Consider the following 25,173-nt stretch of genomic DNA (forward strand, 5'->3'; position numbering starts at 1 on the left):
AGTGTTGACCCTATCAAAAGCTTGGCAACTGCCTTTTCTCTAAGCAACAGGAATGAAGCATGTGAAATGCATTAAAAATTACAGCAAAATGAACACTATTTGGAACGACATGTGGGTAACAAGCATAAACGGACTGTCCCAAACTGATATACGTGGTCACTTTTCAATATCTGAGGGTTCTGTTGTCCTTTGTTATTAACAGTAGCAAGCTTTCACCATTTTGAGAACGTTTATGTTAAAAACAACATATATTCATGTAAAGAATATTATCATATGCAGTTCTCTGTACACAGAGAAAACAACTATCAGAATGCCTTGTGCCAGTCCCATCACAAGTGGGATTTGGTTATAAAAGTCTCCTCTTTGGACCCCTGATGGAAGTTATTAATGGATTATCAATAGGGTCTTGACAGAGTTGCTTTGGAGAAAGGCAATCCAGCTGATTGCCCCATGAAATTCCAAATCAGGTGTTCTATAGTAACTGCCCCAAAAAACACCCCCTGGCCTGGTTTGAACTTAGTAATTTGTTTGTAACCAATAGAATTCAGAGCTATCATGTGTAATTTCAGAGGCGAGGTCACAAAAGGCCTTACAGCTTCCTCCTTCATTCCCCCAAGTCATTTATTCATCTGCAGGTGTCAGGTACTAGGTGTGAGGACATCGAAGCATATGGAGAAAGATGACCACATGGCAAAGAGCTCAGATATCCCACTGAAAGTTAGCAAAGATGGAGCCATCTCCTAGATGTTTTATATGAATGACTACATGTAGCTGCTACAATGTGGGAGCTTATATAACATTTAGAAAAGTGTTCCTGGTGCCAGCTGCACAGCTCTAGGACACAGACACGAAATGATGGATCACTACTATCTGTAGTCTTAAACGCAGTCACTTTCCTTTGTGATCAGATATGATTTCATCACAGCAAGCAGCAACCATCTACACATACAAGCTGCCTCCCTAGAGCCAGCTCCAAGGTGCTCCACAACCCAGCACAAAGGCAGATATCTCAGCAATGTGATTACTTCATCACTCTTGATCCATCTGATGTTTATTAGTTTGGAGATGGGATCTTCCTCTGTAATCCAGACTGCCCTGGAAACTCACTGTGTAGGACAATCTGGCCTTGAACTCAGCCCTTCCCAGTGCTATAAAAAACCAGATGTGAATCATAATAGCTGGCCTCCTTTGCTGTCATTAGTCAGTACATTGGCCATTCTCCATCTGGAAAGTAGAGAATGAAATGCCTTTCTGAAGAGTCATGAGCTTTATGAAAGTCAAGTGAAATGTGTCAAGTACCATTAAATAGACCCCCGTAGTAATAGTAACAACCCGAATCACTAGGTCAGAGAGCATCCTGTACAGTAGTCAAGACCCCAGACAATCCACACCTGTAAGCAAGCTTGGCCTGGATTGGTTGTGTAGAATCCGGTAGACTCTAGTGCTCCAATCCAGTCAACTCTTCCCAGTATAATGACTCATTTCTGTCATTTCAGATCTCCTACACTTACCCCTAAAGACCCCCCTCCAAGACTCTCCCACCACAGTCAGAGTTCCTGTAGTCGGGAAGAACCACCTGAATAGAGTCGCTTATGGAACAAAGGGTGTGGCCAAGACAAGACAGCTAGAGGCAGGCACTGCTGAAGAGCATGTTTTATTCTGCTCCTGCCTAAGGCCTCAAGCTTATATAACACAGCTGTCAGGAGCCAATTTCCTCCTAAAATCATTACAGGAACCATCACCCTGGGGAGTCTGCAGAGAACCCCACACCCCTAATTGTGTTAAGAATGGTTCTATTGACAGAGCCTACCCCACACCCAAATTGGTTGTTAATGAGAGCTATCTGTTAGCGGAACCCACCCCACATTCCAAACTATCTAGGGAGCTAGGTGAGCCAGGCCTACTGTGACTTGACCGAAGATAACCTCCTGCCTACGTGACCAACTCGGACCATGTGACCAACGTGAACCACGCGGCAAGAGCCCAGAACCCTGTGCCCATCCCCCCAACTCCTTACCCTATAAAAGGTTGTATCTCGTCCCTAATAAACGGAGGCTCTGACAAACTTTGCATAGCCTTCTTCCTCTTTCTTAGCCCATTATCTTCCAGGTAGTGCCTCTCCGTGACCCTGGAATAACTGACCTGCCAGGCGGGCTACTAACCCTAGACTAAGTGGCCCGCCAAGGCAATCGACACACAGCCCCTCAAAGACCAGTCAACACAACCTTAACTACAGCTCGGCTACATTACTGCATTTCTCAGTATCTTAAGAATGCTGAGTCCCGTGAGAGGTCTGCACACACACACACACACACACACACACACAGCACACTTCTAACAGACCTCACTACCTGGCTTCCTAGAAGGTATAACGGTATAATGTTTTCTGTAAGAAAGCATTACATTCTCCAAGGACACAGCATCTTCCAGATACCAGAGTGCTGATGCATATATGACCTCAGTGAGACTGTGATGGCATGTATAAGACCTGTATGAGTTCAAGCCAGATGACATCCCAGCATGGCTAAGAGGAAGTAGGCACAAAGTCTGGGTATGAGGAAAACGTGATCAAAATGTATTGAATACAAAACACTTCTAAAAGCTAAGATTTTTTTTTCAAAAAAAGATATTTTGCTGTGACTTTGCTGTGGAACCAAAAAGAATAATCATCAAAGATCAAATAATCTAGATTTTACTCATCGTTTTCTGTCTGTTCCTATTTCTTCCCAAAGTGATAAGCTTAAAACCCCTGCAGCACTAATGAATCCCGGCACCCGAGCATTGGTTTCAGGGGTACAAACCTGTGGCTTCCCCAAGCACTGCACATAAGGATGGGGCTTATGGCTCTGGGTCAGTGGAGGTTGGTGATCCCCTTCAGAGGACAGACAGTATTAGCAACACAAATGCTGCCCAAGGACGGAGCATGGGACTGCTTCCATGTTACCCAAACTAGTGCTCAGTCTCTCTGAGTCGGTATGTTCAGCTCCAAAATGGGGAGGGTAATGGTCCTGCATTCAGATCTACTGAGATGGATGAGGGACAAAATCCAAGAAAAGCACTCGATGACTCAGGTGGCCTGCTCCGGGTCTAGAAGACCAAAGATGTATGTATCCTTCTCAAGGAAGCAGCTTAACCTTATGGTGCGCCTGGGTGTCTCCACATCTCTGCCTGGAAGCCCACTAGCTTCCATTCATGCTGGCTTTATTTACACATGTGTTCACGCTTGCTTTAAGTTTCAGACACCCTGCTTCTCAGAGAGCAGGCTGCACAGTGTACTAGAATAAACAGTGCACACTCACATTCCTTGGTCTATGTCCCTGAGCCTGTCACCACATGACTCATTTCTGTCATTTTAAATATCCAACACTTACCCCTAAAGACCCCTATCCAAGACTCTCCCACCACAGTCAGAGTTCCTGTAGTCGGGAAGAACCACCTGAATAGAGTCCCTTATGGTACAAAGGGTGTGGCCAAGAAAAGACAGCTAGAGGCAGACACCACTGAAGAGCATGTTGCCTTATTCTGCTCCTTCCTAAGGCCACAAGCTTATATGACACAGCCCCTCAAAGACCAGCTACTGTGTGCTGCAGTAACAGGAGGTAAACGGGATAGATACCTTCTCGGAGGAATGAAAGAATAAACTAATAAACTCCAAGACAACCATGCAAGGACCAAGCATTGCCTAATCAGACCCAGCCTTACCCCCAGGTCATCTGCCTTCCAAGGACCTGAGTGAGCTGCCACTGCTCTTCCCTCATCTCCTGCTTTCCCCTCCGACTGCAGCACGTTATCCATGAACATCCGAGCAGGGCAAGAGATTACATCAACATAATTAATAGGCGAACGTATCAAGTTAGCTATCCTTGGTCACGAGAGTTAACTCTGTGTTTTGCAGTCCTCAATTTTAATATAGGATTAGAACCAACCCCACAAGGCGTTTGTGAGGGGTAAAGGTGAGAACACATACGAAGACGTTGTATATCATATACCCCCACCATGCTATCCCCTGGAGCAGCTGTCCCTGACCCCATGGCCAATAATAAAGTTTATCAATCCTCAAGGAAATAGAGGCACCTGCTGATAGTCACAACTGATGAATATTAATCCTGTGGTCAGAATACAATACACTTATTCCCACCATAGTGGAATGAATGAAGCTTTTCAGAGCCTGTGCTTCTGCCCAGTTCCCATTATGTGATCTTCCCAAGACACCACCACCACCACCGTTAAGGTTTTAACCCTCCCAAATACATACACTCCCTCCACCATGGCTGTGGAACAGGGCAACACCCTACCACCAGTGACTCATCAGACTAGGGCCACTTCAGGATACCAACCCTATTATTAATGAGACAACAGGATCAAACCATTGTCACCACGACTCAGCTAACTCCACCTTTATTCTCCCCACTCTCTCTCTGGAATCATGAAATATTCTAAGAACATCCTTTGTCCATTACTATCCTGTTGTACTCAAAATGCTGGCCCGATTCCCAGCTCATCAAGATAAAGCCACGCTCTGCATCGCCCACCTGCTGACCCCCCACAATGCATTCCTGATGCAGACATCCAAGTCATGGTATCTGCAGCACACTACCGACCTATGCACTCATGGTGGTGACTATAGCCCAGGCTTTCATCTGCCCTGTGGCTGCTATTCACGCCAGTTACAACCCTTCTGCAATCCCTCTAGCTGTACTTTATCTGATTTTTGAGCTCCAGCTCAAACCCTTACAAGCTCTAACACCCCTCCTAGCTCCACAGAGGCATCATTTCTTAGTAATAATAGCCAGGCCTTGCCTTTGATTGCCTTTACTGCTCTTAACTGCCTCAACCTCCCCTCACTAATATTCCATTCCTATATTCTCTCTCAGGACACTAACTGTGCCTTGTGCTAAAAGGGCCCTTATGAAAAAACTTTAGAACACGGGTAAAGACCTGGCCTCACTCTCTGCAGAGGAAGTTTGGAAGAAACCAGTGAAGAAAGCAAAAGCGTCCTTCCTAGTGCTGAACCCTGACAAGAAGCTCCGCTCTCAGACAGTGTTATTGTAGTAACCAAATGCCACAGATTAGGAAATTTACAAAGAATAGAGATTCCCTAACCCCATGATCCTGGAGACAGAGAAGCCCAGAGCATGGCACCCCACATTTGCTTAGCATCTGATACAGCTGTGCCCTGCTTTATTGTGCAATAAAGCAAAGTTTGTGGGTTAACTGGGTTCTTGCTACCTTTTCTGAAAAGCCACTGCTGCAAGCATGGAGTCACCACCCCTATGATCTTAAATTCCCATTACCTCCCAAATACCTCTCCACTAAGATAAGAATTTGATAATTTTAAATTTTCAACCTATAATGATTGGAGGACACTTTCAAGCTATAGCCACATTCTACTGCTATATAAACTGATAAAGGTATCTCCCCCTAAAGTATCAGAAATGTGTTGATAATTAATCATGCTTTCAAACTATATATAGGGCCCTAATGTGGGCTCATTCCACCTCTTGATTATTAATTTCTACTGCCAGTTTGCATCTATCTTTAAAAGGAGCATCACATAGAGCACCAAGCATGATTATTAGAGTTGACAAAGACACCTGAAAGGCAGCAGGGGAACCAGGTTTTGGCACATCACTAGTTCAGTAGTTCCAATGTAATGCTAAAACTCTGATAACATATACCATTCACAGACCTGCATTTTCAAATGAGCTATTGCTTCCATCACTGCCATATAACCTACACTGTATAAAATAGGATAGTTAAAATACTACAATAGACTGATGTTTTTTTAAGCCTCCTTACAGGGTTAATGCATAACACTATAATTTCAGAGTCAGGCTCTGATATTCATTTGCAGAGGGCAAAGATATGGATAAATGCTTTTTACCCTCTATAAAATCTGAGGAATGAGAAAGGAAAAGTTCACTATCTAAAACCATACAATCAAGTCACTGTGCTGTACCAAGGTGGCACCATCCCTGGTGGAGAGGACACCCTGTCGCATCTGGACAGTGTGGAGCCTTAGAAAGAAAAAGGAAAGGGCATCTTATTGATGACTCTTAGATGTTCTATGTGACAAGAACAGATGCAGAACTACTGTTCACAGATTAGCTTAGTTATTAGTCCAACTCCCAACAAGACACGTGCAAATATCCTCTGGAAACACCTATACTCATGTGTAGTATTTTACCTAATACTCGCACACTGATGTTTAGGTAAACCATCCTGATCCTTGGTGCTTCTTTTCAGAACATTACTGCAGACCCATCTATTCTATTCTATTCTATTCTATTCTATTCTATTCTATTCTATTCTATTCTATTCTATTCTAAGTCTTTGGTTTCCTATGTCAGTAGCATTGGCTCTGTCTCTCCTGTGTGCAGACAATGGGAACTGTAGAGGATGTCTCCTTACAGACATGCTCAGGGACAGGGTGCCATATTAGTGCCTCAAGTCTGTTCCTTTGTTTGGCCTGATGGCTTGCTGGTACAAAAGAACAACAGAGGGTAAAAAAGGAACCACCATATGGCAGGCACTCCACGGGGTCCTTTTATCCTTGTCAAATTATCTCATGAATTCTACAACCCGGGCCAGCAAGATGGCTCAGGGATAATCACTTACCACATAAACCTGATGGCCTGCGTTTGAGTGCCCAGCCTTACAGTAGAAGGGAAGAAACAACTCTGGAGAATCATTTTCTTACTTCCACATGCACTGGTGCATGCGTGCGTGCGTGTGCACGCACACACACACACACACACACACACACACACACACACACACCTGCATACACCTGCACACACACACACTAATAATAATAAATAAAAATGTAAAACTTTTTAAGAATCTATAATTTATGTAATTCCCCCAAAATTAAGAGGACCTGGGAGCCAAGGAAACTAGCCAACTGGTTCAAGTTACACACGTCTCAGTGGCAGAGGATGGTTTGGAAGATCTTACTTTTCCACCCCACAAGCTCTGCAATTTGACATGTTCAGCATGAAAGAAACCAGAACTGCAAACCGCAGCCACAGCTCTGCAGCAACATACCCCATTCTCCCAATGCCTGAAAGCACCCACAGAGCAAGGCTCTATCCCTTCTATCACTAACAAAAGAAAGAGGGATTGGTGGGAAAAATCTTTCAGAAAAGTCATATAACACTTAGACACTTTTAAAACAAATAAACAAAAGACAGATGTTTTCAAGCCAATAATTTTTTTCATTACAGAAACACTGCCTTTCCTAAATAAAAATGTTATGCAAATGAGTGTATAGCCCTCCTCTCAGGGCACAGGAGTTTATTATGAAGGCTAACTTCATTTAAAGGCAAACAATCTATTACTTCCCACTAAGCTCCATGTTAAACAGACATCGCTGCCCTAAGAAACCTACATAGTTTTGATAAATCAGCGCCAAGAAAACATCTCAAGCATACAATTTTCCTCCGAGGTTGTTGCTCAGATGTCCTGTCTAAGGAGAAGGGTTTCCCACAGGCCAACAGTTCAAACAGAGTCAGGGGTACACTCTTCCTGCTTCGCTTGTCTGTCTATAGCAACTGGTTAACACCGAAACAAGGGTTCTGCTCGTGCTTATTGATCCAATATCACCACAATAAACAATTCTGCTCAAAAAGATAGGATGAGGGATGTTCCATGTGCACAGACCCGCGCATGTAATCTGAAAAGGAGATTCAACACAAAAACAACTCAGGCTAGGTGCCGAATGCATTAACCATGAAGAGAGCATGGTTTTCCACTTTTGTGTCTCTTAGTGGGCAATGTAATGTTCGGATATGGAGAGTCTCAAAGTCTGGTATTTTAATGGCTTGGTCTTGAACCTGGTGTTACTGGGGCATGGCATAATTTTAAGGAGATGAGCCTAGATGGTGAAAGTTATATCACTGGCAACCCTGCCCTTTTGGTCTCTGCTTCCCAACCAGGATGATCTGAGCAGCTTCCTCCACTGCATGTCCTACCGTGACGTACTGCCACAGGTCCAAAGGCAACAGAAGCAAAAGACCATGGACTAAAGCCACTGAAAACCATAGCCACAAGAAATCTTTCCTCTTGATAAGTTAATTGTCTTAGGTAATTGTCACATTAATAAGAAACTGACTAATAAAAATAAGAATCAGGGAACTGTAGGAACGTACACAGAAGCAGGAACAAACCAGCAAGAGCCACACCCAAAAGCCATACACTATCCTTCCCTGTCTAGCACGTCCATGCAGGACACCAGCCCTTAGAAGCCCTAATAAGTGCCAAGTACACTCTGTCAGTGAAGCCCACTTACCAACAACAAAGGGGCTATTAGAATCACCCAGCTCTCACTGAATGTTACCTCAAGTTATACACAAGAAAACACAACTAACAAATTTACAAGTTAAGGTTCTCCAAGCTTCTACATTGAAGGAAGTACATTTACTGAACAAAGCAGAATTCTGTACCTCTATCAAATGTATCATCACAAGACACAGAGAGCCAAGTCATATCAGTACAAAGGAAGGCTTTTCATGTTTATTAATTCATTAGCCAGGATCAAGGCAGAAGCACTTGCAAGATGGGAGGCAGAGACTGGGCCCAATTTTTATTAATTCAGCCATGTTGCAAATGCATCCACCAACTTCTGAGTGAGGTCGTCTCCTGCCACACATGCATACTTCTTTCAAAGCATTAAAGTCCCATTGAAGAGTCCCAGGGGGTGTGCTTCCTGGAAATGCAGCAGGACAGATGCATCCACCAGGTGACGGATTTCAAGAGGCTTCATGCGGATGCCTGTGGGAGACTGTTTCTTTAGCAAAAGGCTGCTGAGAAGTTATAGCACACCACGGATATCATATCATCCTGCAGGTAGCAGAAGAAGCCCCAGCCGAGGGGACTTCGGAACCTCAGTTCTGTGTTTCCAGAGAGTGCAGCAGTGTAACCAAGGGATGAGGAGTAGGGGCCATAAGCCAGGCTGGGAATTCACAGGGCAGGAGAAAATGACTATTGTCTTTCTGATCGGGGCTAGCCTGAAGAGTCAAGCCTTCACAGAGCATCCAAAGACTCAACATAACCTAGAGTACATCGCCAAGATGGTAACACCTAACTGATAGCTTGTAAACACTTCTGTTTCCCTCTCAAAACAAAAAACATCAAAAACCTCTCATTCCAAAAAAATGTGAAATTCTAGGTAAACTGAAAAATAGTAAGAAAATTTCTCAAATTGAAGTGTCGCTTCCAAATTAGTCTACTTTACAAACTAGACTTCATTACCCCCATCTCATATGTGTGTGTGTGTGCACGTGTGTGCGTATGTGTGCATGTGTGTGTGCGTGTGTGTGTGTGTGTGTGTGTGTGTGTAGATGTGTGGGGGAATACTGTCATTTGTGTGAGTGTCATTCTGTGTGTGTAGAAGCCAACGATCCATGTGAGGTGTCCTCCTCTACCACTTCCCACCTTCTTTTTTTTTTCACTTCCCACCTTCTTACTTGGTTTAGGGTGTCTCACTGAACCCCCAGCTCAATATTTCAGTTTAAGTCTAGCTGCTAGACTGACAGAGCATCAACTCCCAGGGATCAGCCTGTCTCTGTCTCTGACACTATAGTTTACAGATCCATGGCCACCACACCCAGCTTTGACTTGGGCACTGGGAATTGCGAACTCAGGTTCCCATTGTCTATATAGCGAACACTTTACCCAGGGAGCCATCATTCCAGCCTCTCATTATGGTTCTTGATGTTGTGAAATTTGCACGTGATCCTCATTTGGAGCATTTTCTTTGAAAATGAATCACTCCGTGAACACCAGTCAAAAACATCTCAGAAGTAACTATGGATAGGAATTCAGAGGGCTGGTGTAGCATGAGAAACACTGAGCTTTCTATAGCCCAAATAACACTCTTGAAAAGATGTCATACGATATGGTAAGGGCCAAAAGAGATCTCTAATTCATTCTCCATACAAACAATGCTGTTAGAGAATAAATGACCACTACAACATAGTAAGTGATGTAGGCGCTGAGTAGAATGGACAAGGTTTTACTTCTACCTTAAAGCTGAGTCAACAGAAAACTATAGGCAAGAAGACGAATGATCAGACAAATGGGGACCTTGACAAGGAACTATTTGCTGTGGTCAATGTCTAGATTCTGCCTACAACACACCAGCCTTTTTCAAGATAACCATTTGTTTAGTGACTATTAGTAAGTTTTGTTCTTAATTATTAAGGCTCTAGTCACCTGAAAAAAAAAAGTGTTCACATTTCTGAATTAGCACTCCCAGACAAGCCTATTTTTAAACAACTCCCAAACTATTAAGTTTGGGGAGACCCTGCAAGGACTGATTGAGGAAGCTATTTAAGTATTTAATTGCTCAGATTACGTACTCAAAAACTGCGTAATCAGTTAACTGGTTACAACTCAGTTTTAGTTCTCCAACTCTTCCAGCCACTCATAGTTTTTAACATGATGAACTTTCTAGACAACCCCCATCACTGGAGAATAGGTACTCTTCGCTTAGCCTGCCTTCTCTCAGGAGCAAGGCAAGAGGCTCCCCAACTTTCTCAGACACAGCTAGCCTATGGCTGTGGCTAGGAAATTCTCTTCCAATCTGCTCAGGTTTAAAGTGCTTCACACCATGAACAAAAAGTAGTTGGAGTTGGGCAATGGTGGCACATGCCTTTAATCCTAGCACTCGGGAGCCAGAGGCAGGCAGATCTCTGTGAGTTCGAGGCCAGACGGGTCTACAAGAGCTAGTTCCAGGACAGCCAGAACTATTACACAGAGAAACCCTCTCTCAAAAAGGGGGGGGAGGAGAAGGAGGAAGATTAGGAGGAGGAAGAGGAGGAGAAGGAGATAAGGGAAACGAGAATCATAAAAGTTAAAGCATGCCAGTGCCCTGGCCTCTGACAGCCAGAAAGGTCTGGTTGCTTCTGTCCTTTTGGGTGACTGTCTAAATGTCAGTTCCTCTTGGGGATGGACAGGGAACTCCTGTGCTCTGGGTCTGTAAGATCCTGGAGAGATGGCAGGGTGAAGGGTCTGCATTTTTTTGAACACCCAGGACTGATGTGGAGACTAGCATCAGAAGCAGCAGCTGCAAGAGGCCTGAATTGGGCTGATATATAACCAGTCAGTGAAGCTCAGGCCCACTTACCACCAATTATAAGCTGAGCAAAATAAGGATACATTTCTCAGAACAGTCTAGAAACCATCGCCACACTCCCTGACAGTTGACTTCTGAGGCCCCTACTAGGAGGCAGAAGAGTCACATGGGCATTAAGATCACCTGCCCCCATCAGTCTAACGTATCAAGCTCCTCCCATCCCTCGCAGACCATGGTCAGGGACTGTGTCCCACTATGTCATGTCTCCTCTTAATGACTGTATGATGGGAGTTGGGCCAAGACCATGTGTATAAGAGGAAACATGTACAACTTGTGTCACAAAGGAAAGGGCAGGTGATTCTCCTGTGTCCTGCTAGAACATGGGGAAGCCACATATTGGCCATGACAAAGCAGCAAGGCAGGGAAGGAGCTTTGTGGTAAGCTGGGACCACAACCCCAGCCCAACCCACTGGACAGTCAGTTAAAAAAGGATACATTGTCCCAAAGCCACCATTTCTCCTTGTTCCTCAATAAGGCATTTGACACCTCTCAAGTCACTGAAGAACAGGGGACACATGGCTGGCAAGCTTCTCCAGAGCAGAGAACCTTCAGTGCCAGCTGATCTGTCTGTTCACACACAGTCTGGCAGAAGTAAAGGTAAGCGAAAATTTAAGAAAATGTTATTTTTTATTTTCAGAGAGAGAGAGAGGCATCCAGGACATTCTGGATTACTGAATCATATAACACTGGGCCCCTTTGAGTTCTAAGGCTATCTGACCCAGCCACAAATGGTAAGGGGAGCTGGTTTACTGGGTGACAGCTGTCTCCTGTGCTACAGGCAGATGATACTAACACAGAGGAGGGTGTTTACCTCTGGGGAGCTCTGACTTCAGTGGGAAAGAGATTAGCAAGCTAAAATCACAGTTCCTACAAGGGTTCTGACAGGGGAAAGTGTGGAGATGCGGAAGGAAATGCCAGTGAACTAACTTTTGTAAAGTCACTGGAGGCCTTGGATGGAAAGCCCACATAGCCTATGGGCTGCCAGGAACCGTCTTGGGATAGAAGACAAGGCTTCCGGGGCCAGGTGATGGGGAAAGAGTGCAACAGTGGCAGAGCTACAGGGAAGATGCTGCAGTGGTCACCAGAGACTGAGAAACCACAGTCAATAACCTGGCCAGTTTCCTGAGACTTCCAAGCCACACAGAGTAGATTTAGAATGAATTGGAAGGACAGATGAAGAACTCTGTCGATCAGGTGCCCTGATGGCTCACACAGGGCTGCCTTGCTGGAGGGCAGTCACTCTCTCAATTCATACAGAGCCGTGTCAGGAAGGCTGCAGACTATGCTATCAAAGGTTTATGTTACCACCAGCACCTAAATCTCATTCCAGTCTTCTCTCTGCTTCCCACAGGAGAATAGAAGTAAGAAGCAAAAGTCCTGGTCACCTCAATGGTATCCACTAGCCCCAACCTTCTCTTAATGCAGAAAGGGGAATGGGTACCCTTGCTGCCTTGTGTCTGGAGCAACACGGGGCTTTCCCTAGAATAATGGCCCCTTCACTGGGTTCTAGAACAGGAGACTGGGTAAGAACGATGTTGGGAATAAGGTAAGGCAGAGGAGTAGGACTTCTGAGTTCAGTGACTTACAGTTGGAAAACTTCAAAGGGATAAGGGTTTATCTTTTTAAAATAGAATTCTCTAAATCAATTCAAGGCAGTCTTTTGTCGTTGTGTGCTGGGTTTGTTCGTTTGATTGGTTTTAGGTTCTGGAGGGTCAGGGTGGGGAGTTAAATCACTGAGTAAGGATTCTAAGAGATCATCTTAGGCCACATTTCCACCTTTCCTTTTCACTTCAAGGAAGAGTCTAAGTTGCCCAGGCTGGCCTTGAACTCACTCTGGAACCCAAGAAGACACTGGACTCAGTCTATAGCTCAGACTGGCCTAGAACTTGGGATCCTCCAACCTCAGTTTTCCAAGTAGCTGATATTGCAGGCTGTACCACCATGCCCAGCTTCAGCTGCAGTCCATAAAATGAATCACTTGGTTTGGTGTGGGTGGCAACTGGATCGTCAAGCCCATTTATGTGAAAGCACCTGTGACCTGGGGATGCATCTCATCAAATGACTCTAAGTACAATATATTTTGACAGTTGATCTTAAAGCTTCTTCTTTGATTTTTTTAATAGAAATATGTTTGGCTAAGGAATTTATTTTAATTGGACTTGGCCTCTGGAAGACATCATCCTAGCCAGGAGCAATTTACCTCCTGTTCAGGAGGGACTAGACAGAAGAATCTAAAATCCTAAATCACCAAAGGGTGCTGTTGGCTGGGGGAAAAGATTATCTTATAAAGGGACTTGCTGAGAACCATGGGAAAGGTCCTGGGGCTAGCCTATGGGGAGCACACACACTCTTGGGGAAACACTGTCATTTGCTACTGGAAAGTGCATACCCATGTGGGTCTGGAGTGACGGGGACAGTCTTGAAAGGAACCACCATTCTTAGCTTTATAAAAGGCAACTGACCCCTTATCAAGCCTATATCATGTTCTCCTAGCAAGAGAAAAGTTGGAAATATAGAAGAGTGGAAGTAGGGAAGGCAAAGGAAACCCGTTCAGAGGCCTTTAACAATACATGGGCAAGACAGAAGGAAGACAGCACACACGGACCACGGGAAGGGTAAAGGCTAAAATGGACAACTCATTTCTATAAATGAAAAATCATTTTAGAAGATACATTATCTATATCAACAATACAAGTCAATATGAAAGAGATAAAGCACAGGAAAGTACAAATAGGAGAAGATATCTAAGTTTTCAGTGGGTCATGCAATATAAGAGCTGTGCTCTATTGCAGCACAGAGGAAAACACATCACTAAACTTAGATGATAGATAAAACCCACAAACCCCAGAGTTCCGTGTGGATGGGGCCAAAAAGACACATAACAAATACACTGTCTATTTAATGTGTTTACTTAGTTCAAGTCTAAATAAAGCCATGTTTGTGTATTTCAAATCTCATTTGACAGTAAATATTTCTGATCAGCTTTTAAAACTGTTGATGAGTTGCAAAAGCAAATATAATTGTAAACCTAATCACAAAGTTCAAAAGGCCTAGTATCTTAAGCCAGTTATTATGGGATACAGATACATCCTATAATCACTGTTTTCTTAATAATTATAGACATATGATTGGGTGCACACAAGTCACGACCTCATTTTTGCAAGTCGCAAATTAAAGAGGCCACAGAATTCAAGCCTGCATAAATGGGGATTGTTACATTTTCAAGGTCACAGTGCCACCCAATAATAATCTAATATGCCCCTGCATGGACGATCATGAGAGAAAAAAAAAAACAAAGGACGGTCTGCATTCTAGAATCCCAGAGATAGGAGTGATTCAACAGTTTGCAAATATCTCTGAAGCAATACTCATGGCCATTCAGATCCATCATCTGAACACAGCTATTCAGACGCAAGGGAAATGACTTGTGATTATTTGACACTACAAAAAGTAAAATCCCAAGGAGTAATCTCCACATCCAGAATCTTAACATTATTTAAGTGGGTGGATGGAATAAAGACGAGCTCAGAGTAATATCTTTAAGAATGTAGCTCGTTTAGTGTTGAGGTTTTGTAACAGATAATCCTTATTCTCTCCTTCATAAGGATCTAGACACTCTCCAACACATTATCGAAAAGCGAATCTAAATGTCTTATGATATATATTTCCTTATGATCAGAACACTTATGGTTTGGTGATATTCTCATCAAAAGAGATAAGCACTCTTTTGTGATACTGTGTTGGTTGCTGACAGATAAGAGGGTCTCACATTGTCTACTTTGAGCTGGGCATAGTGATACATGCCTGTCATCCTAGAGGTCTGAGGCAGGAAGATCACAAGTTCAAGGCCAGCCTGGGCTACGCAGAGCTGTAGCCTGGTTGCAATGGGCAAGGGCTTGAACGTTATAAAGTTTGGATTAGTGAAGGGACAGATGGGTTCTGTAGTTCTGTGTTGGGCCCAAAGCAACAACAACAAGACACCCACTTCATTTTTTCAAATCGTTTCTTGTTCTAGTAAGTCATTAAAATAAATATACACATACAAGTAGCAAACCTACATCCTTGTGAAGTCCACTGATTTGTATTAATGACTCAGCCTTTGCTCAGGTGTACCCAGCTTTGAGAGTTCATGTCAATGGATACTAATTCCACACAATTATGCATTTCTCAATAGAAAAAAAAAACCCTCAATATCCACCATCTGCCAAATGCCAAACACTCTCTCCCTTATGCCCATGGTGTTCAGTACAGAACTCAGTCTATAACAACCAACTTCTAAGATGGATCCCATATACTCAAACAGATACACCAAAATACATTAAGTACGGGCTTAACTATATTTTCAAACTTTACCAAAAGGCAATTTGCCTAAATCTGTATTCTAAAATATTCCACCAGCTATCAGTTCTGACTAGTCAAAACCTGAGGCGGGAACTGACTTCCAGGTTGTCTTCTAGTCTCCACATATGCACCACAGCGTGTGTGCAGCCAGTCACATATACCAACGTTCGCGCATGCGTGCGCGCACACACAGACACACAAACACATTTAAAAATGAGTTCTGGAATTACCTAAGCAACACATCAAGTCTACACACAATCTCCTTCCTAAAAGAAGGCCTTCCCCAGACAGACACTTGTCACAGTCGCTGCTTTAATGGAATTACTAAGAAAAATATGACTTCCAGTAAAATTACCATCTGTGTTCTTAACAAAGAAAACACTCTTAGCGGATGGTTTTCCATCAACAAGCCCATCCGTGCCTTTACTAATCCATGCTTTATAACGTTCAACCGCGTGCTCAGTGCAACCAGGCTGCACAGCACAAGGATGACTGAGGAGCTTTTAATCAATAATAACAAACTCATCCTGCCAGGTGACCGCTGTCACATGGGAAAATGATAGTTTACACAAAGTTTAATCTTATAACTAGCCTCTTTGGTATCAGATAGAAAACAAACTTGACTCGAGCACACCGCAAACACCGATGATTCTCAAGAGATAAAGAAAACAGTAATTTCAAAGACAAGCCAAGAAAACCTAATTGCCACCGATAACACCGTGAAGCCCAACTATGTCACAATCCTTTCTGAGAAGCAACCAATACAACTAAACAGTATAAAATATCCGAAATCTAAGTGCCATTTGCTTCTTCGAATTAAAAAAAAAATACTCTGAACACCAAATAGTTAACATTGAACTTGTAATTTTTGTTGAAAAATAAAGCCTATTCATTCTTTCTTGGTGTTTCTTTACTCAGAGTATAAACAAGTGACAAATGGCAATAACAGACGTTACAAAAATAGATTGACATGTCTTGGACAGAGAGGTTGAAGCAGGCAATATATTTGGGGGTACAGGGGCTTCAAGCCTCCTAAACTCTGCTAGCACACCTATGGTGCAAGTCCTTGGTTTTCCTTTGTGACCAGCAGTAAGGAAGGCAGACCTGGGTTGGCTGAAGAAGGTGGTTTCACTATTACCAGACTCCTTCACTGGTTTCTTCAGAGACTCTAGGAAATTTTTCAGGCCTCCTAAATAGTCCCTGCATATTTATTTATATGAAAATGTGATAAAAAATAATTCAATTCCCTTTAATAGACTTATGAAATAATCCAGAAAAGCCTCGCATTTAAAAGCAATTTTGTTTACAACTCCCGGGTCACTTTGGGCTTTCCGGTTACTGAGAAAAAAGTATTCCTGTATTTATTTTCTTTAAGGAGCATCTATTTAGTCAAAGAAATTATATAACTACACCTAAGTGTAGTGGGGTTAAAGTCTTTTTTTTAAAAGAAACATTCCTTGGCTTGAGTTATAAGTTACTAATGTAGCTTACTTTTTTGGAAACCTCCAGGGGAGATTTTAAGAAATAATAAAGAGCTGCTTTAGAAGGGTTTTATAAACACTTGGGCAGCAACATCCATGGGCAAAGGACAGGGTGAGTCAGTGGGACATAACTGCAAAAGAAAAGAGATTTGTTGTCCCCAATGCTGCCTCCGAAAACCCAGTTGCTCAAGTGGAAAGTGGGCCATTCCAGGAGCAGGTGCGGGCCCAGCCCACCTCATTCCATTCGCTACACTCATGACCAATTTGCTCCAGAGAGCAGAGGTCAAAGGTCGGTCCCATGGCACTCTCTAAAATCTACCTAGTCCACAAAGGTTGCCAAGTGTCCAGACATGGATGGACACGGATGAGCACGATTCTGGGGGTGGGATTAAAGGGCAAGATTGTTTGACCCTGACCCGTGTTGGGCAAGTTTCTCTGTCCGCAAGTAAAATCCTCAATGTGACAGGAAATCTCTGCCGACAAGGTGTGGGAACAGCAAAAAGAAACTAAAAAGGTTGGGAATTTGAGAATACTAGAAGACAGGGGTGACAGCTCTGTTTTCCTGGTCCAATGAAGGTGTCTTCTTCACATTTTCGGGTCCCGATACAGCCAAGGGAGGCCCCAGCAGGAAGAACAGTGTTCATGAAGTCCCTTCCACATGACCATGAAGTCCCTCCCAAGATCGCCTGGCCACATGGGCCTCCCCAGTCCCAGTGCCCTCCTGTCATGAGGCAGGGAGCAAGTCGGCCACAGGGCCTGCCAGGGGGTAGCTGGAGGAACCCACACACTGGACCAGATGGGCACGCTGGAGTCCGAGGCCCGGAGTTCTGTTGTCCCCTCGACTTGCAGTGGCCACCATCGCAAGGGACAGGAGGCAGCTCCAAGTTGAGGTTCTGCACGGAGGGACCCCCACCCCCCACGCCCGGGACACGGACACACACACACACACACACCAACACCGCCCGCGGAAAGTACTCCCGGGTCAGGCCTGCCACGGTTACCGGTGCAATCACCCTGGCGCCCCAAGTCCTCAGCACCTCACGGAGACCCGTGCCCGCCCTTCAGCAGCACCCGCTTACCCGCTGGGGGGCTTGGCCGCCAGTGCGCGCGTCGCGTCCATGGAGCCGGCGGGCTGCGCGCGGGGCTCTGCCGGCCGAGTGAGGCGCTGGCTGGCGGCGTCGCCGTCCTCATTCACTTTTTCCGCGCTGACCCATCGTCCTCCCACGCGGGCCTGGTGAGGACAGCGACCGTGCCGAGAGAGGACGGAAGCGACCGGAGGCGTCCGGCCGGGCGGGGGCGCGGGGAGGGACCGACGCGGCCGGCCCGGGCGCGGGGAGCAAGGTGCGCCGCGCCCCCGCCGAGCTGGCTCAGCCGCGCCCACCGCGGCACCGCCCCGCGCCCGCGCGCCGCTCCCCAGCGCCCGCCTCCCCGCGCGCCCCCGCCGCCCGAGCGCACCTGGGCGGGGCGCGCACCCCGCGGTGGGCACCGGGTCGCCTGCTGGGGCGCGCTGTCAGATCAGGGCAGGGGAACACCTTGCCACCTGTGGCTATGTGGGGCGAGGCGGGCCGACTAGCTGGTGAGAACTGAGTTGAAGGAACAGACAGAGGAGTGCCTGGGGTCCCCATTTCTGCCCTGGAACCTAAAAGAACCTTTGTCAGTGCCACAGAGCTACTGCATGGGGCGGACAAAGTGATCCATGAGGTTCTTGATGTGTGCAGCACCGGCGACTGGAGAGGGATGCAGTTTGGGGTACAGGTACACGTTTCTGAGAAGTCAGAAAACCGTAGGGTTGGCTGCTTGCCAGCATGGTTGGCTGGATAGGAATGGACATTATTGTGGTGATTCCCCGTGCCGACTGGTGGGCAAAACAACCAGCAGAGGCAGCAGGTGCTGAGGCCACCGGGCAAGTCAACCTGAAGGCCCAGATCCACCATACCTCACCGCTCCACTCTGCTAATTGACCTCAGAGGAACAGGAAAAGAACCTGGTTCTGTGAAGTTCAGCCCTACAAATACAGCAGTTGTGCTAGGTTCTTAGGATTGGAATAAAAGACTAGTAACAAGATTTTGTGACTGAAGTTGCTATTCAGAAGCCAGCCTAAGCCTTTCTTCCTCGGAGCCCCAACTTTTTGTTTAAGGAAAGCGGGAAGACCAGACTTTGTGCAAAATCTAAGTCCTGCAGTGGCTGCCAGGCCTTGGGGCCCCAGCCCCTGTGTCTACTCAGAACAGGTGAACCCTTGCACACTTCCAGCAGAGTCAGGCCTCGATCTGAGTGCAAATACTCAGATCACTTTCCCACCCAAGGGCCTCAAGGCTCTGTATGTATCCTCTTGGCTCTGCTCAAATACCTCCTCATCCAGGGGGTCTTTTCTGATCCGAGGTGTTAAAGCACACCCCCATTGTCAGTTCCCATGTGCTGCTTGTCCAGTGTCTTGAATTTTGTTTGGCATTCTTGCTCATTGTCTTGATGGATGTTTATTTATCATTTTAGTGTGTGTGTGTATGTCTCTGTGTATGTGTGTGTGTCTATGTGTATGTGTGTGTATGTCTGTGTGTGTATGTGTGTGTGCCTTTTGTGTCTGTTTATAAAGTGCTTCCTTGTATATGCGTATAAATTTTATCTTTATATAAATATAGGCATATGAATCATATATACATGGAATATAAATATATGCATATGTCCATACCATATTGGATATGGTTTTTGTTAGTTTCTATGTGTTTGACATGACTCAGTGAAGAGTGGATCTTGTTGATTATTTTCATTACTCTCAACATTTGGGACAGGCAGTGAGGGTGGATTAGGGCTCACTATAAAAAGAGAACATTGAGTGGATGAGTTTCTAGGCCTCTTTCCAGGTCTGGGTGTGGCTATCAGAAGCTCTGTCCTAGAATCTCTAAGATCTCTCCATGCTCCGGACACCATTGAGGGAAAGGGTAGCCTGGAAGAGTCCAGGAAGTAGGAACCTAAGCCCCAGGGAATATCCCAAGAAACAGCAGTGGCTCAGATGGCAGGCAGAGATAGCAGCTAGACATCATGAGCACTAATTGCAGTTGGTTCTCAGAGAGAGAATACCACACCAAAAGATTTAGCGGAAGGCAGACACTGTCCACCTCAAGACTGACCTTCCTATTTCTGTTCTAAGAAAAAAGGCCTGGTAGTGTTAGACTTGGACAACCTCCAGTTCTAAGGAAGCCACTAAACCTCACAATGTGAGAAACCAAAAAGGGAAATGGAGTGGGTGGAAGAACTGGGAAGACTTATCAAAATGAAGCAAAAGGCAAGGTTGGGGCTTAACACCCGTAGGAGGGTCTAAGCTCCCAACGCCTCTGCTTGGAGCATAAATAAGCCAGCCCTGACAATCAGGAACTGCTTCCCTTATGGAAAGCATCCCAACAGATTCATCTCTGTACAGTTGTTTACGAAAGCAGAGCATCCAACAGATAGATATATGAAGAACTAGACAGGGAAAACAGAAATAACAGGCAGAAGGCAGAGCTCTTCCAGACAAAGACTGAAACAAAGGTCTGAGGGGGACTGTGCACAGGATCATGTGCCAAGATCACTTGACCTTTGTGGTCACTTTGTGGTGATACTTTCACGTACTCCTTGATCTAAGTAGAACAAATAATATCATGGCATGTAAGGACACTGATTTCAGGAAGATGATTCCCCCATTCATACACTTTAGAATGTCTGGCAACAAGCCAGCATTCTCTCAAATATTGACCATCACAAAATATTTTATAGAAATCCAAGATGTCCTAATAGATATCTGTAACTGCTGGGGTGGGTGAGGATGTAGCATTTGCCAGTTTGCATGGTGTGTCTAGTCCATAAGACTGATGATGGCAGGCTCCCATCAAGGTTTCCAACCAGGTGCCACTTCTTCAGAGCTCAACGTCCCATATGCCACACAAAGGCTGCACCTCTGTCCCGTTCATCAGTGAGCACAGCTAAGCACCTGCTGTGCATCTCATGGCTGTCACTGGTGACCCTGGCTACCTCACTGAGCTCTTGACTCAGGGGAAAGAGCTAGCACCAGAGTACAGATCACTTGAGGGACTTCCTTGTCATCGTCTTCTGTCCCAATCCTCCATTTTCCTTCTACCTCTTCTCTCAAGTCTTACTTTTTCTCTAGTAGGGATGCCTGGGACCTCAGAGACCCTACTAGTGTACAAGGTGCCCAGGATCACATCAAGGACACATAAATATGGGGAAGAGGACAATCTGGCTGTGTCAGTGCCTCCTGAATTTGAATGTGTAAAGAATGCCGAGTCTTATCCAGTCAGTGGTGCACTTGAGAACTCAGGGCTGCAAAATTTGCTGGCCCAGGACTGAAGGTCACACATAGTAGCTTCTGGATTGATCTTGTACTGACTGGTAGTGTTGCCAGCAGCAAATCCCTTCTCTCTGAACATTCATTTCCTTCTGTGCACTGTCAGAGCAATCTAAACAGATCCAGGTTTTGTGGAGTCTCCATCTTTTTTACATATAATAACATGGTTGATATAAACTGTGATTATAAGGTGGTTATTTATTATATGGATTGAATTTTGGTGCCTTCTAAAAATAATCAAGTCCCGGTTTATAATGCACAGTATTTGCAGAAAGGCTCTAGGGACATAAGATAAAACAATAGCATACCGTTGAATCTCTAATCCCATATGGTAATGTCCTATAGAAAAAGGAGAAATACCAGCATTCTTTGAGTATGTGCAACAAAGGCCACCTGAGGACTCAGAGAGAGGGTGGAGGTGTGCAACCCAGGAAGGAAGCCCTCACCAGAAAACAAGCCCAGCAGCGTATCAATCATGTCTGTTTCAGCCTTCAGAGCCATAAGAAAATTAATTTCTATTTTTTTAAGCTACCTGTTTTCATGGCATTTTTGTTATGACAGTCTGAAGAGACTGACAAAGATTTAGAAAATAAACCATTAAAATAATTATTCAAAGTCGACACAGCACTACAGGCAGGGAGGTTGGTAGCATATCAATAAGTCAGCCGCCAAGGGTAAGGATAAAGAGTAATATTTATCTCACAGGTTTGGGTAAGCATTAAAGAAGATATCACGTATCAACTGCTTAAGGTAGCACCTGGCAATTGTAAGAAATCAATCCACTTTAATTCTGATTGGACCGATAAGATATTCGTTTTTTTTTTTTTTTGTGTGTGTGTGTGTGTTTTTTAGGTACATAGTTTCCTTCAAAAAATGTGAGACCAGACTTCCAGCCCCTTGAACCATTGCTAGGACACAAACAAAAGTCACACCCCAGTCATTTGGCTTTGGTAGGTGGCCAGAACTGGGCGGTGACCAAAAGGTTATATTGGCAGTAAACATTGCCGGAGTGGGGATGCCTTTCTCCTTATGTGAACGAAGGTGAAAGAAGTGACTCGAGCCTGAAGTCTTTTCTTCAGTCCTCTTGCTTGGGTGCTTAAAGTCGTAGAAACCACTTTCCTGGGGAAAGTGTGAGTTCTACAGCTGACACTGCTTGGTATTTCTGTTCAGCTTGTGGTCCCCGGGGGTTGGGGGTGTCTTCAACAAGGGGTCCTATATTTAGGCCCAAGGTCTCTTGAGAAGAGACCTGATGACCCACGTCCTGACATCCACTTTGTTATCGCTTTCTCAACTCTGCTTCAAGGAGAGGGTTGAGTTGCTTTCTCTTTGGGATGGCGTCTTCGATGATAAATTTTGTGTGTCAATTTGATTGGATTGGGAAATGCCTAGGGGATCAGTAAAATGCATCTCTGGGCGTGTCTGTGTGGACATTTCCAGGGAAGGAAAGTTAACTGAGTGGGGAAGACCTGCTTTGAATTCACTGTCTTTGTGAATTAAATAAATTGTGAAAAGGAGAAAGTCAACTAAGGCTGATGACATTCTGTCTCTATAGGTGCTACAGTGGGGTTTGTTCTGTTCATCACATCCTCTCCACCACAGGGAATGGTGCATCGGAAATCCTCCTTCCCTTAAATTATGTCATGCATTCTGTCACAGCAACTCAAAGGCCAGCTAGCACAGTGTGACTTAGCTGGTTTTGTGTGTCCTATAACAATACTTGATACTAAGCAATGTGTAAAAAACAGAGGTTTGTTTATCTGTCACAGCAACTCAAAGGGCCAGCTAGCACAGTTTGTCTTAGCTGGTTTTGTGTGTCCTATAACAATACTTGATACTAAGTAATGTATAAAAAACAGAGGTTTGTTTATTTCATAACTTTGGAAGCTAAAATTCCAGGATTATGTCACCTAATCCCAGAAGGCTGGCTATATCATAATGGATAGCATTACAGAGGAGCAGAGAGATGAAGGTGGGAAATGAAGAAAAAGAGGGGCCAGACTAACACTTTTATAACACTGTACTCTAAGTAGGATAAACCTGGTCATCCTAAAGGAACTACATAACTCCTTTCTGAAGCTGGTATTCCATGAACTGATTAACTTTTAAAGGTTCCAGTATGTCAACACCATTGCACTAGGGACAAAGCTTCCACCACATTAATTTTTGGTGGCAAATCATATCCAAAGTATAGCAGAATCAAGTTATTTAAATGACCTATTTTACATGGTATCATCAGTTAATGATGGCCTAAATATGTATATAGATTGCTTTACTTGGATAGAGAATATCGTTTATATTCCATGAAAGGCATCCCTTTTCATGTATACAGTTTGGGACTGGTGAAACAGGTCAGTTGGGAATGTGCTTGCCAGACAAACATGAGAAACTGGGCTTGATCACCAGAACCTAGGCAAAAAAAAAAAACCAGCATGGACAGGCATGCTCATAATCCCATCACTGGAGAACAGAAATGAGCAAATCTTTGAGGCTTGTTGACCAGCCAGTCTAGCGGAATTGGTGAGTTCCAAGCCATGTGAAAAGTCTTGCCTGGAGAAAACAATGGAGTGCAACTAAGGAGTGACATACAAGGCTGGCCTCTAGCCTCCAGGTGCACACACACACAGCAAAAAAAAAATAAAGAAAGAAATAAAGAATATAGTTCAGTAGGTATGTGTACGTACATAGGCCTATGTAACAACCATCACCATCAGGGCTGGAGAGATGGCTCAAAGGTTAAGAGCACTGACTGCTCTTCCAGAGGTCCTGAGTTCAATTCCCAGCAACCACATGGTGGCCCACAGCCATCTATAATGAGATCTGGTGCCCTCCTCTGGCATGCAAGCATACATGGAAGGAATGCTGTATACATAATAAATAAATCTTAAAAAAAAACAAAAAAACAACCATTACCATCTAATCTCAGAACATTATATTCACCCCCCAAATAAGTCCTGTATCTGTTGGCACTCATTGGGACCATTAATCGCTCTTATTAATTTGCCTATCCCAGAAAACTTATATAAATGATACCTTACACCACATGGTCTTTAATGACTAAATTATTTTACTTAGGATAATATCCTCAAGATGTATCCACATTGTAGCATTGTGTTAACCTATCTTTTAATACTCAAATACTACTCTAGTGCACGGACAAACTACATTAAGTTTAACTGTTGATCAGTTGACAAATATTGATTGCATTTCCACTTTGGACATTATAAATGCTGCTGTCATGCTATACATATCGAAAATTTTGTGTGGATGTATATTTTGGTTTATTTTGGGTATAGGCTTAAGAGGCATTGCCAGACCAATAGGTAACCCCATGCTTTTTCCTTCCAGGGTTCCCTTGAGGAAGCGCAAAGCTGTTTCCAAAATGGTTGCACTATTTTACAAACCCTTTAGCATCCATCGGATGAGGCTTAGTGGAAGAGTTCCTAACTTACTCTACTTTAAAATCAGTGTGTGAGCTGAAATCCACGTCTCCACTTTGCATTATATTTCCTTTGAACCGCACCCCCCAGCAATTAAACAGACACTCATTTGTCTCTTCCTTTCTTTGAGAAATAATTATAATAATTTCATGTACCCAGTGAAAAATACCCAGTGTTTCTTTTTTTTCTTCTTTTTTCTTTCTTTCTTTTCTTTTTTTTTTTTTTGTTTTTTTGTTTTTTTGTTTTTCAAGACAGGGTTTCTCTGTGGTTTTTGGAGCCTGTCCTGGAACTAGCTATTGTAGACCAGGCTGGTCTCGAACTCACAGAGATCCGCCTGCCTCTGCCTCCCGAGTGCTGGGATTAAAACCCAGTGTTTCTTGAACCGTAGCAAACATTAACATTTAGAATCAGTGGCTCTCGGGGCTGGTGGTGAACATT

The 25,173-nt window shown here is 44.3% G+C and overlaps 1 protein-coding gene across 7 annotated transcripts in view; it reads right to left on the reverse strand.

Moving 5' to 3' along the window:
- The window catches only part of Cobl (cordon-bleu WH2 repeat protein), a 222,777-nt gene extending 204,428 nt beyond the window's left edge, over nucleotides 1-18,349 (reverse strand). For 4 of the 7 annotated variants that reach the window (XM_075944377.1, XM_075944380.1, XM_075944374.1 and 1 more), the window contains exon 1: nucleotides 18,039-18,349. In XM_075944377.1, the coding sequence (XP_075800492.1) occupies nucleotides 18,039-18,079 (41 nt within the window). In that variant the 5' untranslated portion in view covers nucleotides 18,080-18,349. The remainder of the gene's footprint in view (nucleotides 1-18,038) is intronic. The other 3 variants (XM_075944379.1, XM_075944378.1, XM_075944373.1) reach the window with 1 other exon arrangement.
- Nucleotides 18,350-25,173: the final 6,824 nt, after the last annotated feature.

This window comes from Microtus pennsylvanicus, chromosome 12 (assembly GCF_037038515.1).
Source record: "Microtus pennsylvanicus isolate mMicPen1 chromosome 12, mMicPen1.hap1, whole genome shotgun sequence".
Taxonomy (NCBI): Eukaryota; Metazoa; Chordata; class Mammalia; order Rodentia; family Cricetidae; genus Microtus; species Microtus pennsylvanicus.